Source organism: Apostichopus japonicus, chromosome 19 (assembly GCF_037975245.1).
Source record: "Apostichopus japonicus isolate 1M-3 chromosome 19, ASM3797524v1, whole genome shotgun sequence".
In the NCBI taxonomy this organism is placed as follows: Eukaryota; Metazoa; Echinodermata; class Holothuroidea; order Aspidochirotida; family Stichopodidae; genus Apostichopus; species Apostichopus japonicus.
In genome coordinates, this window is record NC_092579.1 from 22710738 (window position 1) to 22732665 (window position 21928).

At 39.1% G+C, this 21928-nt stretch overlaps 1 protein-coding gene across 1 annotated transcript; it reads left to right on the forward strand.

Annotated features, from left to right (window-relative positions):
- Positions 1–728: 728 nt before the first annotated feature.
- Positions 729–21903, forward strand: LOC139960016 (uncharacterized). The gene is made up of 2 exons (XM_071958017.1): positions 729–1189; positions 18033–21903. Exon 2 carries the CDS (start codon positions 18145–18147, stop codon positions 19984–19986), a length of 1842 nt encoding a protein of 613 aa, XP_071814118.1. The 5' UTR covers positions 729–1189; positions 18033–18144; the 3' UTR covers positions 19987–21903.
- Positions 21904–21928: the final 25 nt, after the last annotated feature.

Sequence of the window (21928 nt, forward strand, 5' to 3'; positions counted from 1 at the left end):
AGGGAATTTCGACATTTCGCCGGCGTCTCCCAGTCATGAGATCCCCGGTTCGATTCCCCGCCGACAGCAATGTGTGTCGTCTGGCAAGGGTGTTGTTCAATAACAACTTCCCGACATGGACGTTAAATGGATGTGTGCCGAGAGATTGGCTTCGGTCAGCTTGCGAGTCTATAAGCCTCCATGGCTTCTTTCGCGAGTTCCTGCTTGCGGGAAGATCACATATACATACATACATACATACATACATACATACATACATACATACATACATACATACATACATACAAATATATTTATTTTGTTTCTTTTGAAAGAAAGTCCCACCAAAGTTTACCTACATATTGTTTATCATATCCCTTTCCCTTTTTGCATAAGTTGATTGCTTTTACTGTTTAATTATTGTGTTGTAATGTGGCTCTTACAACTCCTCAGATGATGAAAGGTTTTAAACAAACTGAAACTGAACCACAATGTCCTCATTCGTGGACGAAAGGCCAACTTGTCCCTTTTCAAAAGAGGCAGATCAATATGCGTAGGTCCCACATAATCAAAAGTAGTAAAGTACAGCACGTATCAGCGACCTGCTTGCTCTACGAAAGAAAACTTGAAGGACGCCATTATACCTTTCAAACTTTCTTTAGCAATTTTACATGCAGATATTCTATCAAATTATAGTACCGGAAAGTTGGTCAGATTAAGTTATCACAACGCACGGATTTTATGTCACAGCAACAATAGTGCAATCTAGGCCTAGACGAGTCTAGTTCAGTGATAAAATATGCCACAGTCACTTACGAGGTCAGTGGTTTTATGTCTGATTTCCGATTTCATATAAATCAACCGCTATAGCGCTACGTTTTTCTTCTAAATGGGACCTCTTGATCATGGTGTTTCCTAATGTTGACGCATCTGGTACCAGACAACGTAGGCTGTATGAACACTTCAGCAATTTGTATGTGGGTGTCATTTCACTGCTTGCAGTTGAGCTACTGACTTGACAACTGACAGTGACAGTTACATATGTCAACGAATTTCGACGGTGCGTTGTCTTGAAACTACAGAAAACTGTACATGATGCGTAAATAGCCAAGTACAAGAGCCTTTGAATTGAATGGATTTGTCAGCAAATTTCCTTTTTGGATACATTTAATACATGTGATGTCATTTCGAAGTTCATTGACAACAAATGGTGAGTGCGTAATGTACATGTAGTGAACAGTCAGCTGGCCTGCTCCAATGCCTACACTACAGTAATTTTAGCTCTTACTATTCTTAGTCTTAGAGCTTCGATGCTCGATGTTGAAAGATTTATAATTCACCCTCATTCTTAGCCAAGTTTTAATGAGAGGTTCAAAACATACCAATTTCTGGCAAACAGTAAGGAATATGCCAAGCTTTTACGACCCTTCACTGCCATACAACAATACTGGGACTTGCTACTGTAGCCTGGTCATAGTAGTATCAGTAAGCCTGTGGGTAAGAAGCAGGGCCCTTTTCTCAGGCAAGGTGGGGTAGGTGGTAAATTAAAAGGGGTTCTGGACCCAAGTGATAACTTTATTCGAGGTGTTGGAAGTTATTTCTGAGGGGGGGGGGGAGGATAGGGGAGCAAATGGTGGGGTGCACTTGTTATTGGGTAAGAGAGTAGGTGGACAACAAGGGACAAAGCTCTGTTGGGGATCAAGGGTGTAAAGCCATCAAGAGATGCAGTGACTTCAGACATTTCTTGCCTTGTAGAGATTTTCAACTACAAACATTCATGTCAGAAAGAGAAGTACTGAAATTTCTTTTGAATATATATGAGAGCCTTGATGGCAACACAGGTATTATATCATTTGATGGTAACAGTAGCACTGCTAGTTGAAACAATGCAGCACATGGCTACATTATATAATTAATATAAATTATGAAAAATGACATGTAAGCAGTATTTTCAAACTTTTTCACATGTAAAATTGTTTTGTTCCTCGGTATACTTTCATAGTTTATCCAGGCATAATTTGTGTTAGTTCAGTATAGTCAAGTGTAAAAGGCTTCAAAAGTGAAATGCTTAAGTAAAAAATATATGAATTTTAATACTTAATTATCCTTGTTGATCTCTCAAAGAAGACAGATGTCACAGTGAACCATGTATAAGTCTGTACATTGTAGAGTAAGTTACATTAATGATTGCATTTTTATTCCCAATAAGCAGTATTAAGCTAAACCCTAGAAGGTAAAGGATCTGTGTGTTGAAGAATCTAGACTGTGTTGACTAGTGCTATACTGTAAAGAGACAGTTGGAAGTGTTTCCACAACCCTATACATACCCTACGACAATGCCCTTTACTCGTAGGGAGCTATTACTTTATTCAACTTAAAAGCAGCATTGTAAATTAAGTTGTACCAAGAAATCTATCCGGTAGAACTTTTGAGAGACTCACCAGACAATTTATCATATCCTGGACTTGAATTTAATGACCAATGGGACTGGGATAAAAGAAATTGGGGGCAACTTTGGACATTGGAATGTCCATGCACCAGTGCAGTTTTTCTGCTTTGAAAATGTGCACCAAGGCAATTATAAAACAGTTGATAGTCCTGACAGCTGAGGTATTTTCCCAAAAGTCAGAGAAAACACAGACAGCAATGACAGAAACAGTCCTCAACAAATCCTTAGAGTGCTCTTAAAACCATATGTGCCCAGATCTTTTAAGCTTCCTCCAGCTTTTTTATTAGTTTGTTTTCTGTTTTCTGACACAAATATCGCTGGCATTTCAGACCATTTATTTGCTCTGTTTGAGGTGATTGTTATGTATGTCACCCAACAAAAACTTGATAATTGTTTTTTTTAATTAAAATTTTCTTTGACAACCTTTTCATTTATATCTCACTATTACCCAATCCCCCCTCCTTCCTATGGCAATGAATTTCCTTGTATTGAGGATAAATTGTTCCATGATATACGTGCACATGCTCTTCAAGTACATGTACTACAAAGCACACAGACATTACCAGGAACTATTAATGCTATTTACTGTAGTATGGTTAATGGTGCCTTAATAGTAATTCAATGTTTGTGATATCGACTATGATTATGCACAGTGACAGTCAAGTAAGATCATGTTCCCCTTGGGATGGTTCATGGTAGTATGGTTATTGTTGCCTAGGTAGTAACAATGTTTGTGGTGTAGACTATTAATATATACAGTGACAATCAAGTGGCTATAAATTCCCTTGTATTGAGGATACAGGTAGATTCTTCCATGATATGTGCACATGTCTGCTCTTCAAGTCCATTTACTATTTAAAGCACACATACATTACCAGGAAATATTGATGATATAAATTTACTGTAGTATGGTAAACCGTGGCTCAGTTAATGTTTGTGATATCGACTATGATTATGCACAGTGACAATCAAGTAAGATCGGTGCCAAAAGGTGTCCCCCTTGGGATGGTTAACGGCTGATCTAGACCTGTGCACCTGTTATCAATGAATTGATTCTGTATGCAAAGCATCTGTACTACCTATGACAACTTGATAACTGTCTGTTTTAATTAAATTTTCTGTGACAAACTTTCCATTTATATCTCACTATTTCCCATTCTCCCCCCCCCCCCTCCCCTCCTTCCTGTGGCCATGAATTTCCTGTATTGAGGATAGATTCTTCCATGATATGTGCACATGAGTGCTCTTGAAGTACATTTACTATATAAAGCACACAGACATTACCAGGAAATATTAATGATATTTACGGATAGTATGGTAAACGGTGGCTTAGTTCAATGTTTGTGATATAGACTTAAGGTTATGCACAGTGACTGTGACAGTCAAGGAAAATCTTGATAATCAGTATTGCCAAAATGACATCACATGTAAAGCAGAGTACATGTCCATGGCTGAACAGAACAGTTTTATTGCTCAGTAAATTTTACGTTCTCCTTTGCATATCCTTGAAGAATACAAAATGCTATCCACCACCTCCCCACCACCTCCTTCCCCTCTCCCTTCCCCTCTCCCCTCTCCCCTCCCACACTCCCACCCCCTCTCCCCTCTCCCAACCACTTCCCCTTTCCCACCCCCTCTCCCAGCCCCTCCCCCTTCCCCATACCCCTCCTTACCAAATCCCCTCCACCCTCCCTCTCTATATACGCTCACCAGTAAACCTGAACCTTAAGTTCACTGTCCTCCTACTTAAATTCTCTTCCAGTTTGTATATATTTGGGACATTTTGCTGCTCTTCCATTTGTGCTCAAACGTGAGATTCTCTGTAACCGCAAGAGTGATCAGCAAGTCTTTTCATGGATTTAGATGAGGTTAACATAAATGCAAGTCGGAACTGCATTCTAAGAAAAATTCTAAGAAATTCTAAGATCCAATACCTACTGTATCCCCATATTGATTGAGCTATCCTTCATTTGTTGTAGAGACCACTATGTTTTGTTGTTGTACAAGACACTTCCCCATGAGGCATAGTTACGCCATCCACTCCCCCCCCCCACCAGCCCCACACACCCATTGCCCCTCTTACATTTAAGGTATCTGCTGACATGACTTATATAAGAAGAAAAAGACGGTAACATCTATACACTATACAAACGTGCCATCATGTAACTTTCCCATAACAAGCTCCACATTTGTTAATGTAACTGTACCGCTGTGGGAAATATCAAAAAAGCATTCGTTCATATCCTATAAAATCAATCTATTTTCAGCTTGGCATAGCAGCCACACAAAAAAAAAGGAAAATGAAGGAAATATACTGGTCCCTGAAAATATCAGATATACCAAAGTTCTCTGAATTTGTGACTTTATGGCTCTACAAATTACATACATGTCTCAGCAAACAGGCATAACTTCTTATTAGTCTCTCTGTTGTTTCCAAATGAAAACATTTGTCACTGACTGAAGAGAAACAGTAGGTGCTTATTATAAACAATCCTGAGACAATTTCTTATGATGTTATTTGTTGTTTTTGTTTTATAAAAAAAAAATTGTTTCTATTTTGGGCATTGTTTACCCAGTTTCTATAAATCCAACATCTGTTAGAAGTCACTCAAATATTAGCCTACTCTTGGTACAGTAGTTCTGTAAAGCTCTGAAATTTGGAATTTCTTATTGGGTTGTGAAAGGTCAAATATGGAAGAGAAAAAATTCTCAAGTTATCCAGCCCAGAGACATTTTTTTATCAGATTTGTTGTTACATCTGGCCTGATCTTGGTTCTGTATACCGGTCAGACGTGTCAGAAGGATAAGCTTTCCATGGCAGGGGGGGTTGAGTTAGAGGGGGGGAGGGATTTTAAATACCTTCCTAATTAATTAATACCCAGGAGATTTCCCAAAGCTGCCAAGCCTGCCATAATAATCAGTTATGTCATCATGTTTATTTAAAGAAGCATGTTCAAGACTTGAGTTTGGTTGAACTTTATAAAAGATTACAAATCGGTCGCTATCCTGTAGAACTTTCAGCAAACTCACGAAAGCCAGACAGTAAAAAATTACACAATACTGTAGTCTACTCTATCGTTTAATCGACTAATTGATACTCATTGGAACAAAAAAGGTTGTAGGGAAAAGTATGATATTTGTCCTGTAATAATAATAATAATAATAATAATAATAATAATAATAATAATAATAATAATAATAATAATAATAATAATGCACTTGAATTTGTGTGTTAATCCCAAGACCTTAACTAGTGAATGTGACTTATTATTCGTTTGATATCCTTCATCTGTGTTTACTTTGTAGAAATATGAATAGTAATAATAATAATTATAATAAAAATAATGCTATTTGTAAATGTTATGATTGTTTATTTGTACCAGGAATTAACATTACCACTAAATCATCAATGAGGTTTTCTTTACTTGTTTTTTTCTTCTGCCTTTCATGTAGGTTGGGAAGTTTTAGAATAACATATAAACATGAAAGGATGACTTAAGCACAACATTAAGTTTGATGTGTCGTAGGTTGGCACAAAGCGCTGCTTTCGGTCCAGGTTGCAAGTTTAAACTAGAGTGCTTTTGATCGTTGAGAAATCACCCTTTAAAGATCTGAGGTATATAAGTCAGAGTGACTGGACTATATAGTCTAATATATTTATGTACACAGACCAGTAGGTCAGTTCCTGAAATTCTCACTTACCTGTCTCCCCACAATAAATGCACCCCTTGCTCTACCCTGTCTAGAGTGACATGGTAACCACTGACACTGACCCCCCCTCCCCACCCACCAATCCACCATGGTGACCGATCAGCTAAGGTCAGCCTAACTCCATTTCATTCTACTACCTACTTGTCGTGTACTCTATAGAGCTGTCAGAATATTCCACACATATCTTGGCTGTTAAGAACCATCCTTCCATAGTGTGCAGTTTCTGAAGTCAGAAGTCAAGCGGGGAAGAGCTGGACTTCTTTCTGTATTGTACGTGTCGCCCAAAAATGTTTTGGGGCTGTTTGTCAGATTTGATAATCGGTGGTCCAGTTTAGCATAACTTATGAAATAACAAAATTTAAATTTAAATTATCACACAAAATATTTTCCAAAACTTTAACAAAAAAAAAACTGAAAAGTTTGTTTTAAGACTTGAAACTCTGTTGCCAGTTTAGCATAACTAGCAAATGATTTTTGTGTAGCTGTTTTAAATGACCAGTTTGGAATAAAGTTCAGACAAAGTGTAACTTCAGTTGCTCTGTATTTGAGCTGTTACATTGGTGTCTCTATATATGGGGCTGTTACACTGCTGTCTATCAGTCAATGGCTCTTACACAAACATTAACTAATCCTACTGTAAATGGCCTTTTCTCTTTTCTTTGAATATTTGCATAGGCACTCATTGAACCATGCAAACTGTGTGGAATGTGCATATAATGTGCCTAGTTCAACGTAAAATGGTACTGTGGTTTTCTGTTTTACTTACACGCTGGGGTATAAATAAATAAATAAATATATATATATATATATATATATATATATATATAGATATATATATATATATATATAGATATATATATATATATATAGATATATATATTTATATATATTATATACACAGCATTAAACGGGTACAGTATCTAAGAAGAATTATGCATGTTTATTATGTTATTTTTATAGAAATATCACAAAGTTGGTGAGAAAAAACTACTCCAAAATACATCCTTGGGGGATAGTACCATTGATTTTGGTATAATCTTCAATTGTTAAATAAAGTTTGTATAAGAATGGGAAAGAAATTCAAAGTACAGCAGTACCGTTTAGCCTGTTTTGTATAGAAGCATATTCCTGGTAATACGAGTGCCAAAGAGTAATTTAGTCCTATAGCCCAAGCCTAGGTAGAAGAGAAAGTGCAGAAGTGGAGTGGAGACAGGTAGAGGACAGGGGCTGTGGGCCATTCTTCCCCCCCCCCCCTCAGTGGTTCAGTCAGGGAAGAATAAGACCACTCCTCCAGTTGAACACTCCCTTGTTTTAACGAGTACATCCTTGTACTAAGAGACCTGATTTTTAATCTAAATATGCCCCAGAATGCACAATTTGATATCTAAACATTTACTTTTTGTGGGGGGGAGGGGTGTCCCCTGTGCATGGGATGGAGTCAGCTTAATGACCCCACAACCATGGCCTCTACTCTACAAAAATTATGTGACTCTGTGGCCAAAGCCACAGGTGAGGGCATTGGTTAAGGTCCCCCCTCCCCCCACTGCCATGCATATCAGGCTGGCTTACAGTACAAAGCATCCACTACAAACATAAACATTTACCTTCCCTACCCTGCCCTGCCCTTCCCCTCCCCTCTCCTTCCCTTCCATTCCCCTTCCCCTTCCCCCATTCTGTTCTCGCCACTCCTTTAGTACGACAGTTGTATCGCGGTAATATTTGCCGAAAGGACCGAAAACTTGTGCACCGTCTTGAACTGTGCTACAACAACATAATAGTTTTTATCGTGGAATACGTGCACGTAACATACATCATTATTTGATGTGCCGTTTTTGGAAGTTCTATAATAATTCGGATGGCGTCATTAGACCATGATAAATTGGATTTATTTATTCCTTTGCCTGCCGCTAGGTATACCGACTATACCATCCATGCAGTCTCGGACAATGATGTCGTCGTGCGTAAAATAAAAACTTGACTTCAGCCCGCATGGTTATAGTTAATGACATGTGGTGAGGCAAAGAATAACATGGACTTTTTGACCCCTGTTTATTCCATCACTGGGATTGAATTTACTTTTCAATTCGAACTCACATTTTAATCTTTATCCCATTTTTTTTGTAAGTGAGTGCTTCAGGGCCTGATTTTTCTCAATTTTCATACCGAAATTAAAAAGCTCCTTAATAATCAAAGTTAGTTCGTATTGAGTTTCTTCTGAGTCCCTTGGGTTTCGATTCGAAATTGATATTTCCTGCAGGCACCAATGGTAGGATGTATTTTTATGAAGCCTAACCATACATATATATTTATAATTATATACTGATGATGATGGCACATCGTATCATTTGTAATGATTAAACTCACAAGCTGCATCGACTCAACTTATTCCCGCCATTTGTTACGTGGTTTATTACGTCTGTACTGACAATTAGTCTTGAATTCGTTCGATGTGGGGGATGTTTCACTTGGTCGGATTATATAGATCTATATACGAAACCCCGCCCATTTTGAGCGCTTTTCACCCGTGCCCGGGACCGGGAAGGGAGAAACGTGTGTGTGTGGGGGGGGGGGGCGAACCCCCGTAAAAACTTAAAAACCCGTAAAACCAGACTTCCGTTCCAAAGGTATCGTCGCCCAATTGTATACAGATTCGAAGAAGCACCGAAGGTTTCAACAAATCGATATTTTGCTTCATTATTTATAGGTATAAAGTTCAAAGGTCATTTGAGGTCACCAGAGTCCTAAAATTGAAAATCTAATAAACTCAAAGTAAAGATTGGATTAACTTCATTCTCGGTATGTAGATGCACCTATTGAATACAAGATCCCCATTGCTTTGTGCGGAGGTCAAAAGTAATTTACGAAGTAAATTACGAAACATTTTTCAAACTTTGTAACCAGTGTAGCTTCAAGAGTAGAATTTGTATGAACATCCCACTTTGTACATGGATCCACCCATTAAGTATAAGAAATATCTGTGCCCACTGCATAGTTTGCAGTAAAATGTAGCCTGTTAGCTTTCTTGTATGAAGTGTGGGAGTATCTTTTCTCGAGAAATAATCGGAATACGTTTGGATAAATAATTATTGAAAACTCAAAAAAAGGCCTCAAACGCGATCAAGTATTCTCCTTCTCGTGGGACGTATATATGCAGCCTGCCGAGATTTACTATGCATATACGTTATGCTGTTTTACTGCAAGGGTTGTAAAATGTCTTATTGTGCATTGAGTGAACTGCAAGATTTCTCCACCCACGAACTGTAAGTATGTATATTGCAGACTCCAGATGCGTAGGGTGTATACAGTTTTTCTGATGCGGTGGCGCCCGCTGTGGTGGTGGTGCGGGGGGGGGGGCTACATATTGGCCGAGATTACAGGGGAGCCCTGGTGTTTGTCCATGAGGGGATGCTTTTTCAGATATCGCTTGTTTTTCTCGTAGCGATTTTCAAGACAAAACTTCATGTCACAAATAACTTATTCTGATTCTACTTTTAGCAATCCATTTGGAGGGGGTAGGGGAAAGGTGGCAAATACCCCTCACTCCCATCCCCGCTCCGACACCCCTGACCTCCATCTACTGCAGTGTACTTTAGTAACAGCGTATAGAAGTATTCGCATTCCGTTAACGTTAATGTACAATTTATTTTACCTGCTGCAAGTATGGCCACGTATGAGTTCGTCCTAATCATATAGATAAATAAGTCCTGCAACTTGTACACATATTGACAGAGGTTGGCTCCATGGAGGACCTGGGTAAATAAATCACTCAAATATTGAGTAAGAGTCTGTTGTTCCCCCCGCTCTCGATTAATTTGTACCGTAAGAAACGGTCGTAACTGCATGCTGAAAGAAAGTGTTATAGGAACACTCCTATGATATGCAGTCGCATCAAACGCAGTTCTTCTGTCTAATGTTTTCTCTCAAATGTTCGGCGTCAATGACTTTTGGCTTTGCATGAGTCAGCCGTTTCATAATTGAGATTGTAAGTGCGTATGTGCAAGACATATACTTCTGGGTCAGCTCTGTAGTTATATACCAAAGATGAAATAGTTTGACAGGGTGTTTCGGTATAGCACACAGGGAGCTGCTAGTTTAGCTCTAGTGGTTATAGTTTCAACCGACCCTTTTGAGTTGAAGTCAAATATTTTTACATGCTATTCTGCATTAACTCCCATAACAAAAGAGTTCATTGCTTGTTCAGTGACCTGTCCTGTCATATGATTAACTAACGATCGAACTTTCTCGCTACAGTAGCTGGCGAAATATTGAGATACCAATGGAACCATAATACTTGAATAGTGCACGATATGATTGTCCAAGCAGGCTATAAATCTACTCAGTGGCGTGCGCAAAAGGAGGAGAACGGGGCGGGGAATGTCCCCTCCCCCCAAATAATATGGCCTATTGCCCCACATATGTCTTATATACCCCGAGCCTGAATAACCGAGGTGTAAGCTTTCCATTTGTTGTAAACACTATAATGAACCACGTGAGCGTCGTTAGCAGTTTATAGATGGACTTAATAACCTATTTAATATATAAGCCTATATCTATATCATCGGATGAAGGCTTCGCGGAACAGGTGCTCACACCTACATTAACCATCAACCGTCAGTTATTGGTTGCATCAGAAATTCCAGAGGAGCCGAAAGAGCCACAGATGCAGTGACTTACTACGGTAGGGGGTGCGGTAGGGTGGCGGCTGGGGTGGGGGTGGGAGAAAGCAAGCGATGAGAGGTAGCATTGAAAGGTTAGTTTCGAACAACACCAATTACCGAACCACAGCCGATTCGCGCTTGTCATGCTTTCTATGTACATATAGACACAGGGCACAACGAACCCTGGGACAAAGTGTACAGCATTGTCGAAGTGAGGCTTTGGTGGGGCTGGAGCGAGGAGGATCATCCACGAGGGACGGGGATGTGGGTGGTTGGTGGGCGAGTTGACCTTTTCCCATTCAGCTGCCCATACATTTGTTATACACCCACCATATCTCATAACTTAGCTATCCATATGGTCCCTCTTTGTCTATGTATTTATTTCACACTCTATTGCCCGTACGTGACGACAGCGTATGTTTAGTACATATTATACTGTGCTGTGTTCAAATCACTGGACTGAGCAATAACACTTGTTCTGTTGATAATCAATCACAGTGTATGGGTTAAGACACGTCAGCGGATACAAAAGTTACCGGTGTATCGATACATGATCATCATGGCACAACTGTGATACCGCCATGAAATTTTATAGGTGTCTTATATTTTCAATTCACTCATGCATTGCGTTTACGCTGGTATACTCTGTTGGTCGTTAAACTTTGCGGAATCCGACAGCTGGTTTAACAATTTGGGTTCGGTATTTCCTCAGCCAACCTCGATATAATTTTTTTCCAGGTAATTGTTGACATTGAGACAAATTCCAGACGACGGCTGCATTGGTTTTATATACTAACTTTCTCAACCTTCCTTCTACCTGCCACGCGGTTTGTAAAGTCACGCATTGTCTATATTCACTGTGATGGGCTACACCGCTATTGTAATTTAGAATCGTGTACACAGAGGCGCAACTACCTACTTTTGGGTGCGGGGGGTGGTGGGGGGGGTGGGGGTGGATGGGGAGGGGGTCTTTCTCCTCCCTCCCCAGCATAAAATCAGGGGTCTACCCCACCCCCTCACACTCTCCGACTGGTACACAGAATATCTAGCTACCACAAATCTTCAGTGTACTGTCCATAAATATATTATACATGTAAAATGCGACAGTCCTACCTACCTATAAAACAGACGAAAATTCTTCCCCATTGTTGCAAAATGCTGGGCCAAAGTTGCAACATACAGCATGTTGCATCGTAGCACCCTCTTTGTGACCAAGATCAGAGCCTTCCCTCCCCTATGCGATATAACATCTTAGCTTCTCCCCCTCCCCACCGCCTCCCCAGTACAAAACTGGAGGTTATGTCCCTGCGTGTACATAATGATAAGCGATACATTATGTACGTAGGCCTACACGTTTTTAAACTGCGTGTGCTGATCGGATACATGATGTAGGGCGATGTCTTTTGCCATGTGGCTTGCTTTGTATAATAGCTCAAGTTCTACCTTTTCCTTATGACGAAGGCATGACTTGTAACGTCATATCTTAAAGTCTTATTTCCTGAAAAAAAATCTCTATATGCTGTAGTGTATTGCTTAATTGAATAAAACAACACTGAGCGCGTCGTAAAGTGCGCTGTGGACTATATTTATCCAACGTGATGTCTTAATATGTACGAAATATAGCAAAGGGAACGGTATATATAAGCAGAATCGTCACAATGCATGGCAGGGAGAACCGATGCAGATTCCCGATATAGGCCTACCAACAACCATCTCAGTACATAACGTCTGTAGCTAAATCTACCCTATCCGAACCACTGCTCCGTACTAACCGCCCCCACTCCCCAACGTGATTAGGAATGCTTACGGTGTGTATAGAGAGGTGTTCTGGAATATGGCATGGTTGCATGCCATCCTGTATGACGTAGTATATAGTGAATATATAGTGCAATTTGAGGCGGCGGGGTCGGGAAGCGGGGGGGGGGGGAGTGGGCAGGCTGACGGGACAGATAAATATTCCAATCAGATACTTAGCCTATGCTAATTGTGTAACGAATATGGTTCGTTTTAGGATATTTATTCTTAAACAACAAGTTATCATGACGTCATCGGCTTCTGTTTTTGATGGATTGATAGAATACATGTTAACACAATACGGTAGTACGGTAGTGCATTGAATACGGAGAGCCTGTGCCCGAGAATGATGTTACTCTTCGCCCATAATTGCCCCACACTGGAACATAACACTCGTTTCATCCTTGATGATGGAGGTCACTTGGCCACGTGATATATGACCGTATACTTATTGCAGCCTGTGGCCGGAAAAACACCCGTAAATTTCTTGACAGAGATTCCCCATAGTACGGTATCGAAACCTGCAGCCCATTTATGACATTACTGTAATTTAGGTATTCCTACTGACGTTACGCATGCAAAGGAGAGCATCCTTAGCAACTCACTGCACGGCGCAACAGCAGATCTGTAAATATTGCAAGATGTACATATTTCCGTGCTTTCTTTTGATGTTATTTTTGTTAGTAAACAAGATTAGGTAATCTGGTTCTCTGGTAACATGCTGGCTTCTTTCCGCAATCACTGTCATCCAACAAAAATGACCACACTTTATTTGTAGAAGTGGTCATATTTTACATTTTTGACAACCCTTCATTTCCATCTCTGATTTGAAGCCATCTGCCATCGCAGCTGGACAGCTGCGCGACATTGACCCAGGAGTACCTCGTTGACCTTCGACTGTGTGGCCTAACCGATCTTCTTACTAATAAGCCATATTGACGTCAAACACTCGTTCCCATGGTAATCAACACAAAAAGTGTCGGATATGTCATCGAAAAATTTAATTTGAAATAAAACTCATAATCAGAAATTCTTGAAAAAGTTTTTGTTTTAAATATGTTACTTTGTTGTGTTGTGAAAATTGAAATATGTTATTTTGTTGTTGGGGAAGCGAGGGGGGGGGGGGGAGGGTTGAATTAAATGAAAAAGTAAACGTGGTCTTTTATTTGCAAATGAAGTAGGTCGGCAGTCTTTGATACAGTGATAGCACCCCACTTTTGTATGTATGACTGTTTTTAAATCTACTTCTTGCGATACCGCCGGGAAAAATATGTAACTTAATAATCCAGGTTCGATCAGTATTATAATCATTTTTTTGTTTTAGAAACGGTACCCCAACTGGCCGTTCTCTCACGAGATCCCATCCCCTAATACCGCCTCTTCTTAAAGGGCACACCGCAGGTTTAAAAAAAAAGGGAATTTATGCCCACCTTGAGTCATATATATATGTTAATGATAAAAGCGCTGAACTTTGAGTTGGACATTTTTGGCACATTATGTCGCATGATAATACTAAGCCTATAGTTATAGGTTAAATGACGCGTTATACACGTGTCTCACCCAAATAACCCCCACCACACCCCGCACAAAATCTTCGTCGGAAGACCTCAATAAAAACCTCGCTACCACTGATAGATGATACCTCATCTTTAAGTCGGTCGTGGAGAGATTGCACCTTTTCCAAATTGGATAACATTTCACCGACTTCCTTCTCTGATTTACCACCCTAGAGAGACAGAGAGCGAGTTACATCTATAAAGTTAGTATTGTAGCTATTGACGTATAACGATACGCTTAAAATTGCATATGCCTCTTTTTTCCCTGTCGTCTACAGATTTTCTAATTTCCCTACTGTATTAAGATAGCCTCACACATTCAGCCTTTTCCATATATCTTCTTAATATATACAAAACGATTCAGTTGGGTGATAGCCCTTACTTTTAAAGGGTTATACATTTATGACATAATATTGACACTAAATTGACATTTTTAGTCAGTCATCTTGAAGAAGATCTTTTAAAAGAATGTTGAACTATTTTGCTCTTTGAAAAGTCAGTTGTAATTTTCCAGTCGTTTTTCTGTTCACGGTGTTCTTAAAGGGATTAGTGAATGAAACACGTGTAGTTTTGTGTTACTGTTGTGTGTTCTTGATATAATGTACTAACTCTAGTATATACAGGTCACGTACAAGGATACTGTTATCTATACCGGATCTGTATGGCTGGCACGTTAGACTATTAGCTGCCATTTCTATTTCCTTTGAGCTTGTTATTAAGTCCGAACATACACTGTATCGTGATTGCCAAGGTTTAAACCTGTCCAATAAGATAACAAACATATTTACCATGGCATTATCGTATGTAAAAGCTAGACTATATTTAGCGACCACAAACTTGATAGACACGCTGAATGGTCGCAGAATTTCCACAAAAAAAAAAAAAAATACACTCACGTGCATCTCTACATGTTCTTGACAGGCTTAATATGAATATAATGTTTGCATCGTAAACATGTTATAATAAGTTTTGTGACTATCTTTATCTCCAAAAATTTTAAAATCATCACGTGACTTGAACTGAGGTATATATATCTTTCTATAGAATATATTGATTCGAACGGTATAGTCAGTGTAAACCTTAATTGTATATTCATTAGCTTTCCTGTCTCCTCACAACAAATGCACACCTATTAATACCACACTACAACTGTACACTACACAATTATGTATCAACTGCACAGCTAGTATAAATAAGAAGTGAACGGTGGTGCTTTATAGCGGGAATTTATAAACGGTAGCGTAAGATGGCTGTTATTTATATTCAAAGAAACTATCGGTTACATTAAAAAAAAAAAAAAAAATCAGCACAGTTCCGCAAACATTCCTCAGTAACAATCGTCACATTGTGGTAACTAGTGTGGTGTCCCCATATCAAGCTGCGATATGAGAAATGAATTATTGCTGCTCTAGTGATTCGTGACAGTTTTGGATTACAAATTTACGGGTTTTTGTTTGGTAGTCATGGCGACCGACTACGTTAGGACCAAATTAAATGAGTTAAGCGTGTTGGCAATACAATTATGCGTACAACCGTGTTTTGATAGAATCTCATATCCACAAAAGAACATTGGTGGATCCCGTCGAACATGTGTGTGTCGGGGGAGGGGGTGATGAAGGGGTGCGTTGCGTTGCGTTGGGAATTGGATGACGAGTCTCTGACGATATGCTGGACAATGTGCCAACTACGTGGAACGATTTCGTGTATCCCAAATTACATTTTAATTAGATCATCGGTGGTGACGCACCCCTACAGGGAGAGGGGGAGGGGACGCACCCCAACGGGGGTTGGAGGAGGGGATGGAGTATAGGATGGGAAAAGGTGAATTTCTAAAAAATTTCAGCAGGCTATTGTGAAAAGTACAGACGTTACTTGAAGGCGTTTATGGAATTCCTATTATGTCAAGTTTGGGAAGATTTGGATTACCACAACGTATAAAAGTGATCAGGGAACGGCGCTAATGATCCAACATCCTATATCACCCATTTGTTGATTTTTAGTGACATGTTGACCCTTGTGACATTACATTATATATGGTTTGTGTGACGGTACACTACATATTTGTGACAGTGCAACCACAGTGCCTCGTGACAGAACATCATGCAATTATATGTTGGGAAAAAAGCGAATTAACGTCCGGATGAACTGTCCTTCCTAACGTGAGGCTCTCAATTATATTAGTAAGAATTATATCTAACTATAATTATATCTAACCATAAGCTCGATCGAAGCCAGTTGCAGAGTTTCTCTCTACTGTATACAATCCGACATACAACAGACTCGACGAGATATTAACAGTTAATAAAGTTACCGGTTCAAAAAATGTTATAAATATTTAAATGCAATCGTCTGTAATAGTTTCTTCTTATATAAGGCAATCCCAGTTATATGTCGAATAGAGAAAAATATAGGGAGAGATAATAGACTTAAAAGCAGCTTATTGAATTTGGCCGGATTATATATTTTTTTACAAACATGTATGAGTATTTCTTTAAAAGATTTAATAAACTAAGACATCCTTCAAGATTATTATTTTCTTTTCACCAAATGAATGTTATTGAGTGATTTAATTAATGAAATATAATCCAAACCTCAACATTTTTTTCGGCCGTACACGTTTCACTATGGTGTATATAAAACACATGTAATAGCAAATTGCCAAATTTTCGACATTTTTAAACTTGGCTTTAAAAAAACAATGTATTATGAATTTCGCTGTTATGGGATTTTACTTTGGACTAAAGGATTTAACTGTTTATCAATGCCAACTCAAAAAGCTGTATTTTTGGTGTTGGGCCATTCAGACCTATAATTTGCACGTAATAGTATTCACACATAATTGGGTATATACCCTGAACGTGACAAAGAAAACTCTTCGGGAAATAAACCTTTAGCTACTCGACATTTGAGCAAAGTCATATTAAACCTTAAGGCCAATACATCCGGGTCATTTTTTGGGTTATAGTTTTGTTCATTCGCAAGCCACTGAATTTATATGTTTATTTTCATCGGTTTTGTGCAATTTTGATATAGACTCAGAGTGGTACCCCACAATACGCAGTTAAGTTGTTGAAGGGAATATGATCCCTATATCATATGTCATCAATTTTTCGATGTGATCTTCACACCTTTTCCCCTCTCTGCAAATACTTACTCTCGTTTTAAAGCAAGCTGTTTGACGGTGTATACTCGCAAAAAATCAGCAAACATATACAGTACCGAGTATAACTTATATATAATTTACGAAGGTATATATCGAAGTCGGCAACAAAATGGCGTGTGATACGACACACTATACATAAGACGCACATTGGTCTATCCTTATAGTTTATGAATTGTTTTCGGCATTTTGTTGAGTTATAAAATATTTGGGGGAAACGTGCATTACAAAAATTTCTTTTTGGAGTTGAATTTTTCGGTGACTTATTTATCGTGTATATGTGCATATATCTATCGTATTTTATTCAAATATTGTTAGGTATATATGTTAAGTATTAAAGGTTTTCATTGTCACGTGATCTTAAAAGATGACACTTGCCATCTGTTATATATATATATATATATACAGTTTGTCTGAAGATCGCTATAACGCGTGAAACTCCGAGTAACAACTACTAGTGTTCCACTAGTCTCATCTAGTATCAACATATATATATATATATATATATATATATATATATATATATAAATGAAAATCGTAATGAGTTGGAAAATCAAGAACAGTGATAAAACTATAAAATTCAAACTCAAAGTTCAGCGCTTTAACATTAACATATATATAAATATATATATATATATATATATATATATATATACATATATGTATATATATATATCTATATATTTATATTTTTATATATATTTATATTTTTCTCTCTCTTCCAGAACGTTTTCGTTTGAAAGGAGAGTGACCACACTCATGGCAGGTTGATATGCTATAAGATCGATCCGTCTTGATGGCTATGGTGTTGCTAGCTAGACCTAGACGCGGTTAAAGATGGTCTTACGCGTGACTCGTCGAAACCTGTTGTTACTCCTATTTATGTTATCTGTAGTGGGACTACTGGTCTACTCCAAGATCGGCTCGAGTGTCAACCTTGTTAAAGGAACGGCGCTCTCTTCTGGACTCAGAAAACTCGACAATTTGATTCATAAAGATGAGTTAGGGGGGAAGCAAGGTGAATGGAAGAGCAAAGGTGTTGGTATTTTACCCGGAGATGACGATGTGCATGAAGACGACGTCGTTGGGGTCATAAGGTTCCCTCACGAGTCTGCAAATGAAGGGGATGACGACGGTGATGATGACGGTGTTGCAGATGACGGTGACGATAGTCTTGTGCGGGACGGCAGCAACGGTAGCGAGAAGGGTAAGGCCATGGTACTGATTGGTAACCACATGCGGGTTGGGGGTAACCTAGAGAAGTTGATGAAAGAGGAAGGGTTCATCAGAGGAGTCGATGCCGCCGGCGAGAGACGAGGCAAGTGGATTAAAGAGAAGAGAGTCGACGGTGATGGTGTCGATCGAGAGGTCATGGTCCATCGTCGTGTGCCCGTCAAAGCTTCCGGTAGAGAATCGGTTGGTAACGACACGAAGGAACTTTCTAGCAGAAGAGATGCAAACACTCAAGTGATGGTGATAAACGAACAGGCACGTTCGAAAGCGGAGAGGGTTGCAAATAGACGGACGATTAAGGTCGGTCAGTCACGTAACCACTTGGTTGCAGATCCTCAACCTGAGAGTAAAAAAAACGAGTCGTTAGAAAGTAACTCGGTCGTTGCAACAGCCCAAGGTGTGCAGCATACTCACTACTTTTACGAACATCCCGAAGATACCAAAGCGAAGAAACTATTCATGAAGTGTCTGTCAAAGATGGCACCCACGGAGAAGAAGGCATTCATCGAATTCGAGAGTAAATATGACCGAAAGGAATCGTTACTTCGGGACGGTCGCCTGACTCTAGGAGGGAAGTGGGTCATCCTCTCCGACTTTATGCGTACCTTGGGCCGCGAACAGCGGCTTCCACAGGTGATCAACATTGGCGCCAAAAAGAGCGGAACGACTGCCCTCGGTTGGTTCCTCACCATGCACCCTCAGATCTCCCATTCGTTCGGAAACGAGGTGCATTTCTTCGACAAGACCTATCACAAAGGGTTGGGATATTACAAGTCACGAATGAACTTCGCGAAAACGAATAACCTTGTGTTCGAGAAGACACCCAGGTACCTCGTGACGGACAGCGCGCCGGAGCACGCGCAGAAGGACCTCCCGTCTGACGTCAAGTTTATTATTTGCATAAGAGATCCCCTAAAAAGGGCGCTGTCTGATTTTCGACACGATTCCACGTTGAAAGTGAGACGCGCGTATAAAATGAATCCCAGAGTGATACAAGGGCGAACGGCAGAAACAGAAGGCGAAAGGTTCGCGGATGGAGCTTTCGATAAATTCGGTAATGTGAACACGTCGTTCGATTCCGTGAGGACTAGTAGTTACGTCAAACACTTCCGGAATTGGTTATCGTATTTCGATAGAGACCGTTTTTTAATTATCGATCACCAGCAATTGGTCGACGATGCATTCCACGAATTAATTCGAATCGAGAAGTTTTTAGGATTGACACCGTATTTCGAGAAGAGAATGTTTTATTACGATCAAAATCGCCGTGGTACTTGCATGCGAAGGCCGGGTAATCCTTGTCCGCCCCGCAGCAGTCCCGGGTTTTTACCAGCCGGACAGTTGAGTGGTCCAGAAGAAAGGAAACTTCGAGACTATTTTAGACCATTGAATAGAGAATTCGTCGAATTAGTCGGTGATAACAATTTTACTTGGGTGGATCTATGATGTTACTCGTATAGTATTTAGGATATTATTGTTTTACAATTCATTTTCAATATTCTTTAATTATAAATATTATTATTATTATTTTGTACAACAAGTCTGGGGCTTTCACGGTGTTTGTTTTGAATTATATATATATATATATATATTTGAGCATGAATGACTGTGGATTCTAGTTGACACTGTAGACATTGGATGTTTACAAGTTGCCTCGGAATTGGCATTGTATTGCTGGTACGTGCATGCGTCACTTGTTTCTGACAGTACGATGTTTGCTTGTTTGTTTGTGTGCCAACTTCATATGTCTCCTCCCCATGTCAGTGACACTGAACGCGGAAGACCCAACTTCTAAAACTGAGGCGAGATGTTGGTGTGGCAAACAACATGCAGTTTGAGCAAATGGAAGGATCCATTCATTCGAACGTCTTCAAAGACGGTTGTAATTACGGACTAAAGACTGATAGTTAATCCGTTAGAAATTAGAATTTTTTATGACATTAAAGAAAAATGCTGATATTGCAAAATTCTTTATTTTTTTGGTTAATGCCAAACTCAGTTGTTCCTCCAGACGCAATCACTAGTAGTAGGTTATAACTACTGAGCTGCTGGCCTGCGTTCATGGATGTTGGAAATTTGTCTTGTGTCACATCATCATGTGTGAACCTTATCAGTTATATCAAGCCTGAGGCTAGAAACGCATGCTATCTGTTACAATTTAAGTATGATATTGTTGTTGCTGTTTTTTGTTGCATGAATAAGGTCACAACCGGTCCTGTCTACCGATAACAGATAAGAAGGATGTTACTTGGACCGAAAAGAGATTAAAAACACGAGTACAAAGCTGCTTGTGTACTCGGGAACGAGTTCCAATTAGAGTTTAGCGGAGCTGTTCTCTTTTCCATAGAATTAAGCCAAAGCTTAATATCTTTAAATATATATTTGAATGTCGACCAGAATGTATAGGATAGATCGTGTATATAGCCTACCATTGTACGGCATGGTAGACTTTACCTTTTATGGATGAGTCACGCATACTCTAGTCACATTAGGCTTATGCTTTTTAAGTCAGATGGCATTTCACGAATCCCAGTTTCTGTTTCGCCAAAGTTTATAAATTTTGCAATAATATATCTTTCTTTCCTTGACAATTTAGCGGACAGTTTTATTTGGCAGAAGATAATTTTCATAATTTAAAAAGTATTTCTATACGTTTATAGGCCTACTAATGAATGCCTTTGTATAAGCTACATGTAAACTTTAATGTGAAACAATTCGAAGGAGGGCGCTACTATAGTTATTATTATTTTATATTTCCTGCTTTCAGTTTTGCTACAACGAAAAGACTTGGTCACAGTATAAAATCTCAGTTAGTTGCAAAACCATCAAGTCAAATATTTTGATATATATTTTGCCTACCGTTTTCTGTAACAAACGTCAACACTTTCGTTTAGTCGCGTATATAATTTTGTATAAGATTTTATTTTTTTCAGACAAAGAGCGGTAAAATTTGCATCTAACATTTCGGGCTGATATTGTTACAGTATATAATTCGAGGTTGATAAACAAGCACCTTGTTTGGAAAGAAGAAATACTCAGACCTTGATGGCTTTTTGGGCTGATATTTATTTTGTTTTTAAGAAAAAAGGAAAAGAAGAACGATTCACGAACAGTTTTATACTTTGTTGTTTAATAACATACGCCGGTGCTTCAACAATGTGTATTTGAAAAAAAGGTTAGCGGTTAATGGGCTTAACCGACGAGTAATTCTGGTATCAAGTGAAAAACTTCGTTACAAGAATGTTCGCGGAACTGGTACATTGCTCCGCGATGAATCGATGTAACATCGAGGAAATGATTGTTATTTTATTGTAAATAGATTTCTCTTTCTTTCTCTCTCCACACACCCCTCCCCCCCCCACCATCTCTCTCTCTCTTACTCTTTATG